The sequence below is a fragment of the Gadus chalcogrammus genome, chromosome 3 (assembly GCF_026213295.1).
Source record: "Gadus chalcogrammus isolate NIFS_2021 chromosome 3, NIFS_Gcha_1.0, whole genome shotgun sequence".
NCBI classification, from domain to species: Eukaryota; Metazoa; Chordata; class Actinopteri; order Gadiformes; family Gadidae; genus Gadus; species Gadus chalcogrammus.
In genome coordinates this window covers 27585510-27595478 of record NC_079414.1, presented here as the reverse complement: position 1 = coordinate 27595478, position 9969 = coordinate 27585510, and the positions used below count along the sequence as shown (strand labels likewise).

General features: G+C 54.9%; 1 protein-coding gene across 1 annotated transcript in view; it reads right to left on the bottom strand.

Annotated features, from left to right (window-relative positions):
* Positions 1-246: 246 nt before the first annotated feature.
* The window catches only part of zgc:175214 (uncharacterized protein LOC557610 homolog), a 10205-nt gene continuing 482 nt past the window's right edge, over positions 247-9969 (bottom strand). Inside the window, exons 1-7 of the mRNA XM_056587201.1 lie at positions 9842-9969; positions 9330-9623; positions 6549-6711; positions 6147-6189; positions 2893-2934; positions 1151-1233; positions 247-714 (exon numbers count right to left, since the gene is read on the bottom strand). The exon at positions 9842-9969 is cut by the window's right edge and continues 482 nt beyond it. Coding sequence (XP_056443176.1) covers positions 588-714; positions 1151-1233; positions 2893-2934; positions 6147-6189; positions 6549-6685 — 432 coding nt within the window. The 5' untranslated portion in view covers positions 6686-6711; positions 9330-9623; positions 9842-9969 and the 3' untranslated portion in view covers positions 247-587. The remainder of the gene's footprint in view (positions 715-1150; positions 1234-2892; positions 2935-6146; positions 6190-6548; positions 6712-9329; positions 9624-9841) is intronic.

Sequence of the window (9969 nt, the reverse complement as noted above, 5' to 3'; positions counted from 1 at the left end):
CTGGTGACATCACAAGTGGGCGTGACCACCTAGATGGATGGACGAGCAGCAACATCTGCCGCTGGGTAGGCTGGTAGGCTGATTCAGCGTACGTTTAGCTAGACACGCCCACTTGTGATAAAACACAGATACAGGCTTGTGACGGCTGATCACTCACACCTGGTGGCGTCATACCACCTCTTTAACCCCCCCCCCCCCCCCGAGTTATAAAGACAACCACAGTCCTATATCCCCCCACCCCTCTCCCTACAGGTCCTGTTGGGTTGTCCCAACGATACTCCCAGTCCATCACTGGGACGAGATCCACAACCGTCTCCTCCCAGTCCATCGATGTCTTTTGTGTATTTGGTCAATGAAGGTAAAGTCCAGGAGGGCGTGTCCGTATCTGGGGTCACCATGGAGACCAGCGCTAAGAGGTGCCACTCGATCCAATCAACAAAGATAAATCCAGAAGATGGAAAGCATCTCATCTGGAATCATTAGAATGCTCCTGTTCTTAAGAGGTGGAGCCTGGTCCTGGTGGCTACGCCCCCTCCTCCCCTGATTGGTCTACACCTCCTACGGTCCAGGGGCCCCTCCTGATTGGTCTAGACCTCCTCCGGGTCCAGGGGCCCGTCCTGATTGGCCTCCGGTGGGGGCTCCGGCTGCAGGCGGAGGATGGGCTTGTTGCACATCGGACACACGCTGCGGATCTCCAGCCACTTCAGTAAGCACCTGCAGGGACAGACCGGGGCTTAGAGACAACACTTAGAGACAACACTCTGGATTAGAGTGGCACTTAAACTCGTTTTATATACATGCTCCCATTAGCGCCCTCTGGTGGCGGCAGTTGTGGCTGCGCTTCTGAATGACGTCAAGATGTTATTTACTTACTTCGAATTATATAAACTATACTAACTACAAAGTATGATCACAGCTGGCGTGCTTTTGGAATAGTTTCTCATTAAATATTGAGGCCACGAAGCACCAGGCACACGTGAGAAGCATTTGCTTGCTCATTTCTTTCATTTAAATGTTACCCAAAGCAGAAGGATTAGCGAAGCGACAACTGGTCACCCTGCTGGAAAACCAGGGCAGGGCATTCCCGTCGCACAGCTGAGATTCCTTATTTTTCCTTATTAATAGGAAACCACAGATTTGCGTCACTTACTTCTTGTGGAAGGCATGCGAACAGGGACAGACGCCCAGCTCATCCCGGGTCCTAAACTCCTCCAGACACACCGCGCACGTTTGCTGCGAACAAACATCCTGTTTAGTGTCCGAGTTCTTCTGTACTTCGCTCCTTTCTGTGTCACCGGGCGTGCAGAGGAAACCATCGGATGGTTTCCGGTGTTATTGATGAAATAGTGAATCATTATTGTAGTGTGATGATGGCAACCATCACCTAACCCTTTTCTTCTTTTCTATATATATATATATATATATATATATATATATATATATATATATATATATACACACACATACACACACACACACACACACACACACACACACACACACACACACACTATAAAAAAAATATTTTAACGATGCTGAGAACTATCAGCATATATAGTCCAATCATGTTTTTTTCTCTCACTAAAAAGGCTTACTAGTATCGACAAATGAAAGAAAAACAAACGCTTGCTGACGACTTGGCACTTTTCAATCTATGATGAGTGTGTGTGTGTGTTACATTCTCAAACACACACACATCATAGAATGAGAAACGTCCAGTCTTCAACTTCTGTCTCTTTCTCCCTCCCCTGGTTCGGTTAATACCGTGGGTCACGCTTTCACACGCAGATACAGCGGGAAATGACCGCAACAGGACAACTACGACTCAAGGGGGTCCTCTGAGTGTATGTGTGTGTGTGTGACACTCGCATGAACAAAACTCCTACGCTCTTATTAACAAAAGGAATGGAGGAAGTCAGACGCCCTTTAAAAGTACGTTGACATTTACATTTAGGGGTTCAGCAGACGCTTTTATCCAGACTTACAATAAGTCAAATTGTCTGAATTATAATAATGTGTCTACATTAAGGATGTTCATAGAACCAAGTGCCAAGCACTAACCATCACTAGGTTAACCCATTCCCCGTACACAACACAGATAGCCAGGGTAAGGTGATACACAATGCTAAGTACTGTTTTAAGGACGTACAACACACAATAAGGGCGCAAGACTGGTGTGTTGGGGGGGGGGGGGGGGGCATGCAGGCCATGCAGGCCATGCAGAGTCCAGGTGAACTCTGAACAGGTACAAACACCCGAGTCCCTCCCAGCGGCAGGGGGGGAGACGGACCACTCACCCCCAGGAGGGGGGAGGGGGGCCACTCACCACCAGGAGGGGGGAGACGGACCACTCACCCCCAGGAGGGGGGAGGGGGGCCACTCGCCACCAGGAGGGGGGAGACGGACCACTCGCCACCAGGAGGGGGGAGACGGACCACTCGCCACCAGGAGGGGGGAGACGGACCACTCGCCCCCAGGAGGGGGGAGACGGACCACTCGCCACCAGGAGGGGGGAGACGGACCACTCGCCACCAGGAGGGGGGAGACGGACCACTCGCCACCAGGAGGGGGGAGACGGACCACTCGCCCCCAGGAGGGGGGAGACGGGCCACTCGCCACCAGGAGGGGGGAGACGGACCACTCGCCACCAGGAGGGGGGAGACGGACCACTCGCCCCCAGGAGGGGGGAGACGGGCCACTCACCACCAGGAGGGGGGAGACGGACCACTCACCCCCAGGAGGGGGACTAGAGGAGGGGGGACTAGAGGAGGGGGGACTAGAGGAGGGGGGAGACGGGCCACTCACCCCCAGGAGGGGGGAGACGGGCCACTCACCCCCAGGAGGAGGACTAGAGGAGGGGGGACTAGAGGAGGGGGGAGACGGGCCACTCACCCCCAGTAGGCTCAGCTTCTTGCCTGCTCCTTTCAGCACCACCTGGGCAGGGAGAGGGACAGGGTGTCAGGGAGGTGTGGGGGTGCTCGCTGGGTGCTGTACGGAGGTGTGGGGGTGCTCGCTGGGTGCTGTACGGAGGTGTGGGGGTGCTCGCTGGGTGCTGTACGGAGGTGTGGGGGTGCTCGCTGGGTGCTGTACGGAGGTGTGGGGGTGCTCGCTGGGTGCTGTACGGAGGTGTGGGGGTGCTCGCTGGGTGCTGTACGGAGGTGTGGGGGTGCTCGCTGGGTGCTGTACGGAGGTGTCGGGGTGCTCGCTGGGTGCTGTACGGAGGTGTGGGGGTGCTCGCTGGGTGCTGTACGGAGGTGTGGGGGTGCTCGCTGGGTGCTGTACGGAGGTGTCGGGGTGCTATGAAGGCATCAGAGCCCTGCTTTAATGCTGAGTCACAGTGGGCGGGGCCAAACACTTCAGACATGTCCCCGTGTCGGGACCACTCTACTAGGGGTGGGACAGAATGTCGATGGCGATATATCGTCAACCTTCTTTGTGCAATACAACAATCGATACGCTGGCGCCAAATATTAACATCCTTTTAATTTTTTTGGAAAATCTGCCTCTTGTGACATCACAAGTGGGCGTGCCCACTTAGCTGTGATCTGGAAAGAAGAGGCCGATTTTCAAAAGGGCTTCTAAGGGCTCATCACACAATGCCCCCTCTAAGACAGAACTCCAGCATTTAACCTTTTCACGGTCATTTTGTATCGGTCATTAGTCCTGCATGATGAATCGTATCGTTATGGGATCGTCCAACAATATATTGATTACTGCAGCAATCTGTGTGGCGATGTTATCGGCATGTGGGCCGTGCGTCGCGTAGCGTAGCGTAGCGTAGCGTCTGCCAACTGAGCGGGAAAAGAAAACCGAGCAGAATAGAGTTTGTGATAAACACCGCATTAGAGGAGGGGGGGGAGGAGTAGAGGAGGGAGGAGTAGAGGAGGGCGGAGTAGAGGAGTAGAGGAGGGCGGAGTAGAGGAGTAGAGGAGGGAGGAGTAGAGGAGTAGTAGAGGAGGGAGGAGTAGAGGAGTAGAGGAGGAGTAGAGGAGGGAGGAGTAGTGGAGTAGAGGAGGAGTAGTGGAGTAGAGGAGGAGTAGAGGAGGGAGGAGTAGAGGAGGGAGGAGTAGTGGAGTAGAGGAGGGAGGAGTAGTGGAGTAGAGGAGTAGAGGAGTAGAGGAGGGAGTAGTAGTGGAGGAGGGAGGAGTAGTGGAGTAGAGGAGGAGTAGAGGAGGGAGGAGTAGTGGAGTAGAGGAGGGAGGAGTAGAGGAGGGAGGAGTAGTGGAGTAGAGGAGGGAGGAGTAGAGGAGGGGTAGAGGAGGGAGGAGTAGAGGAGGGAGGAGTAGAGGAGGAGTGGAGGAGTAGAGGAGGGAGGAGTAGAGGAGTAGAGGAGTAGTGGAGTAGAGGAGGAGTAGAGGAGTAGAGGAGGAGTAGAGGAGGGAGGAGTAGTGGAGTAGTGGAGTAGAGGAGGGAGGAGTAGAGGAGGGAGGAGTAGTGGAGTAGAGGAGGGAGGAGTAGAGGAGGGAGGAGTAGTGGAGTAGAGGAGGGAGGAGTAGAGGAGTAGAGGAGGGAGGAGGGAGGAGTAGTGGAGTAGAGGAGGAGTAGAGGAGGGAGGAGTAGTGGAGTAGAGGAGGAGTAGAGGAGGGAGGAGTAGAGGAGGGAGGAGTAGAGGAGTAGAGGAGGGAGGAGTAGTGGAGGAGTAGAGGAGGAGGGAGGAGTAGTGGAGTAGAGGAGGGAGGAGTAGAGGAGTAGTAGTGGAGGAGTAGAGGAGGAGGGAGGAGTAGTGGAGTAGAGGAGGGAGGAGTAGAGGAGTAGAGGAGGAGTAGAGGAGGGAGGAGTAGTGGAGTAGAGGAGGGAGGAGTAGAGGAGGGAGGAGTAGTGGAGTAGAGGAGGGAGGAGTAGTGGAGTAGAGGATTAGTGGAGTAGAGGAGGGAGGAGTAGAGGAGGGAGGAGTATAGGAGTAAAGGAGTATTGGAGTAGAGGAGGAGTAGAGGAGGGAGGAGTAGTGGAGTAGAGGAGTAGAGGAGGGAGGAGTAGAGGAGGGAGGAGTAGTGGAGTAGAGGAGGGAGGAGTAGAGGAGTAGTGGAGGAGTGGAGTAGAGGAGGAGTAGAGGAGGGAGGAGTAGAGGAGGGAGGAGTAGTGGAGGAGTAGAGGAGGGAGGAGTAGAGGAGTAGAGGAGGGAGGAGTAGAGGGAGGAGTAGTGGAGTAGAGGAGGAGTAGAGGAGGGAGGAGTAGTGGAGTAGAGGAGGGAGGAGTAGAGGAGTAGTGGAGGAGTAGAGGAGGGAGGAGTAGAGGAGGAGTGGAGGAGTGGAGGAGTAGAGGAGGGAGGAGTAGTGGAGGAGTAGAGGAGGGAGGAGTAGAGGAGGAGTAGTGGAGTAGAGGAGTAGTGGAGTAGAGGAGGGAGGAGGGAGGAGTAGTGGAGGGAGGAGTAGTGGAGTAGAGGAGGGAGGAGTAGAGGAGGAGTAGAGGAGGGAGGAGTAGTGGAGTAGAGGAGTAGAGGAGGGAGGAGTAGTGGAGTAGATGAGGGAGGAGTGGAGGAGTAGAGGGAGGAGTAGAGGAGGGAGGAGTAGAGGAGTAGAGGAGGGAGGAGTAGAGGAGTAGAGGAGGGAGGAGTAGAGGAGTAGAGGAGGGAGGAGTAGAGGAGGGAGGAGTAGAGGAGTAGAGGAGGGAGGAGTAGAGGAGGGAGGAGTAGAGGAGGGAGGAGTAGAGGAGGGAGGAGTAGAGGAGGGAGGAGTAGAGGAGTAGAGGAGGGAGGAGTAGAGGAGTAGAGATGGGAGGAGTAGAGGAGTAGTGGAGTACAGGAGTAGTGGAGGGAGGAGTAGAGGAGTAGTGGAGTACAGGAGTAGTGGAGGGAGGAGTAGAGGAGGGAGGAGGAGGGAGGAGTAGAGGAGGGAGGAGTAGAGGAGGGAGGAGGAGGGAAGAGTAGAGGAGGGAGAAGTAGTGGAGTAGAGGAGTAGAGGAGTAGTGGAGGGAGGAGTAGAGGAGGGAGGAGTAAAGGAGTAGAGGAGGGAGGAGTAGAGGAGTAGAGGAGTAGAGGAGTAGAGGAGTAGAGGAGGGAGGAGTAGAGGAGTAGAGGAGGTCAAGGTTGTCCCGGTGGCGCGGTTTAACGTTTCTCCTCCCGGTGTAACGGTTCTCTTGGTGCAACGGTTCTCTCGGTGTAACGTTTAACCGGCTACTTGGTGTGAGTCGTTGCCGCGACGACGTACCTCGTTGTAGCTGAACTGCTCCCTGGGCCCCTGCTGCTTCAACCTGGGGGGGGGGGGGGAGAGAGACATAGGGATGGATATATGAGAGAGAGAGAGAGAGAGAGAGAGAGAGGAGAGAGGAGAGAGGAGAGAGAGGAGAGAGAGAGAGAGAGAGAGAGAGGAGGGAGGAGAGAGAGAGAGAGAGAGAGAGAGAGAGGAGAGAGAGAGAGAGAGAGAGAGGAGAGAGAGAGGAGAGAGAGAGAGAGAGAGAGAGAGAGAGAGAGAGAGAGAGAGAGAGAGAGAGAGAGAGAGAGAGAGAGAGAGAGAGAGAGAATTTCTCCCCCACCTGAAGAAGTAGCTCCCAAACTGAAGATGTAGCCCCCCCCACCTGGAGATGAAGCCCCCCCCCCCCCCCCCCCCCACCTGAAGATGTAGCAGCAGAAGATGAGGCTGAGCATGAAGACGAAGAGTCCGATCCCGAGTACAATGACGTAGACGTTGAGGGGGAGGTGGTACGACGGGAAGACAGGCTCCGACGGGAAGATAGGCTCCGACGTCATCCTGAACACACTACCACACAGACAGCCTGGGGGGAGTGAGACAGGGAGAGTGAGACACTACCACACAGACAGCCTGGGGGGAGTGAGACAGGGAGAGTGAGACACTACCACAGACAGCCTGGGGGGAGTGAGACAGGGAGAGTGAGACACTACCACACAGACACCTGGGAGTGAGACAGGGAGAGTGAGACACTACCACACAGACAGCCTGGGGGGAGTGAGACAGGGAGAGTGAGACACTACCACACAGACAGCCTGGGGGGAGTGAGACAGGGAGAGTGAGACACTACCACAGACAGCCTGGGGGGAGTGAGACAGGGAGAGTGAGACACTACCACACAGACACCTGGGAGTGAGACAGGGAGAGTGAGACACTACCACACAGACAGCCTGGGGGGAGTGAGACAGGGAGAGTGAGACACTACCACACAGACAGCCTGGGGGGAGTGAGACAGGGAGAGTGAGACACTACCACACAGACAGCCTGGGGGGAGTGAGACAGGGAGAGTGAACACTACCACACAGACAGCCTGGGGGGAGTGAGACAGGGAGAGTGAGACACTACCACACAGACACCTGGGAGTGAGACAGGGAGAGTGAGACACTACCACACAGACAGCCTGGGGGGAGTGAGACAGGGAGAGTGAGACACTACCACACAGACAGCCTGGGGGGAGTGAGACAGGGAGAGTGAGACACTACCACACAGACACCTGGGAGTGAGACAGGGAGAGTGAGACACTACCACACAGACACCTGGGAGTGAGACAGGGAGAGTGAGACACTACCACACAGACAGCCTGGGGGGAGTGAGACAGGGAGAGTGAGACACTACCACACAGACAGCCTGGGGGGAGTGAGACAGGGAGAGTGAGACACTACCACACAGACACCTGGGAGTGAGACAGGGAGAGTGAGACACTACCACACAGACACCTGGGAGTGAGACAGGGAGAGTGAGACACTACCACACAGACAGCCTGGGGGGAGTGAGACAGGGGGAGTGAGACACTACCACACAGACAGCCTGGGGGGAGTGAGACAGGGAGAGTGAGACACTACCACACAGACAGCCTGGGGGGAGTGAGACACTACCACACAGACGGCCTGGGGAGTGAGACACTACCACACAGACAGCCTGGGAGGTGAGACAGGGAGAGTGAGACACCACCACACAGACATCTTGCTGGGAGTGAGACAAAGGGACAGACAGCTGGAGACACGGGGAGTGAGAAACGCAGAGACACATTCATGCACACATTCACACACTGACGGCGGATTCGACCACGCAGGGCGACAGCCAGCTGGTCAGGAGCAGTCCGGGTGGGGTGCCTTGCTCAGGGACACCTCCACACTGTGGCTCAGGAGGCAGAGCGGGTTGTGTGAATGGATGAATGTGAGGCAGTATTGTAAAGCGCTTTGAGTGGTGGTTTGTGATTGGCTACGTTGTTTTGAAGTGGAGGAACCAAAATAAATGCAGTGAAAGGTTAAACCGTTGTAAAAGAGAGATGAGATCTTTGTGTACAGAAGACTGACTTCCTGTACGGAGGACTGACTTCCTGTACAGAGGACTGACTTCCTGTACAGAGGACTAACTTCCTGTCACTGCAGAGCTTTGATCATAAAAACAGGCTCATATTTAGCAAAAGTGTGGGTCTGCTGGGGGGGGGGTTATTGGGCTGTGAACTAGACAAACATGGACGACAGACGGCTCTCCTCCTCAACCCAGCCATCTGTCACACAGGCTCTGTGGAGGTGGACGTGTGCGTGTGCGTGTGTGCGTGTGACTAAACAGTCCAGCCCTCCTAAGCTCCACTCGCTGCCCTGACAGCAGAGGCCCGTTCCTTCCCCCCCTCGGTGTGACTCTAACCCGAACGCTAGATGATCAGGGTCTCTGGTGCAGATAAGAAGCCCCTCTGGGGGCTGGGCGGGTGTCCACCAGTCTGAACACTGGGAGGATCGATTCTTATTATCCATGGAGGAGGAGGCATAAATAACTTCTATACGCTAGTCCATAGAACAACCAAACCATCCTGTATGATGCTGAATGGACTGCATTTATGCACATTCACACACCGACAGCGGAGTCAGCCCCGCAGGGCGACAGCCAGCTGGTCAGGAGCAGTCAGGGTGAGGCGTCTCGCTCAGGGACACCTCGACACTCGAACTACTAACCTTCCTGTTACCAGCCAACCCGCTCTACCTCCTGAGCCAGATGCTCCTATAATACAGCCGGTCTGACAGCCTTAAGCCAGCCAGACTATCGACGTCCTGTTGACATTCCACTCGGATACGTCCGACATCATGCTGGCTGTCTAACAACGCCCTGACTGTTGAAGGATCAAGGATCTCTCTCTCTCTCTAGACATCAGGTTAAAACCAAAATGTGGAGGCCTTGACAAACACAAAAACACATACACGCACACAAACACGCACACACACACACACACACAAAAACACACAGACAGACACACAGACAGACAGACACAAAGACACATACACAAGCGCCATCATGCTGGGTATCCAACAACAGTCTAACTGTCCGTTGAGGGATTGAGGGTCTGGGGATCAGGAGGCAACAAGTTAAAAACTCAAATGAGAAGCATGCCCTGTGTTCAGGGCGCAGGCGGCCACTTCCACTTACCGTCGCACCATTGAAATTAGATTCCCAGTGCAGCAGATTCAGAGCCTGTCCAGATAATCTGGAGCCACAGCCAGCAAGGAGGGTCAAGTTCTGGAACCTCAGCTAGCTTCTCCAACGAGGGACCGTTCAGATGTTGGGAAGATTTGTGAAGATTTCACAAAGCCCTGGGGGGGAGGGGAGGGCAGTTCTGTTGGCTCAGTGGTCGGTGCTGTCCAGCATTCCCAGATCTGGATTAGTCGTCCCAAGAGATCTGGAGACTGGGGGAGTCGGACCGGAGTTGACCTTGTGTGGCTCCTGGATGTCAACAAGGATGACGTCAACATGAGGGGGGGGGGGGAAGAGAGAGAGAGAGAGAGAGAGACAGAGAGACAGAGACTGTTGTTCACAATGAATCCACGGCTTGTCCGTTCCCTAGAGGACATTTGTGTCATTGACAGCAGTCATTCAGGAGTCGTCGTCAGGGAGGTGTATCACGTTCACGTTTAAAAACAAAACAACAGGGATGCGCTTACCTCACGACAGAGAAGACCCCTCCTTGGCAACACGCCTCATCGTCCTTTTGTCTTGGACACCAGTCTGAGGGCCGTCCACCGTCAAAACTCACAGTGAGTAACGCTGAATCGGACCCAAGTCTCTGTTT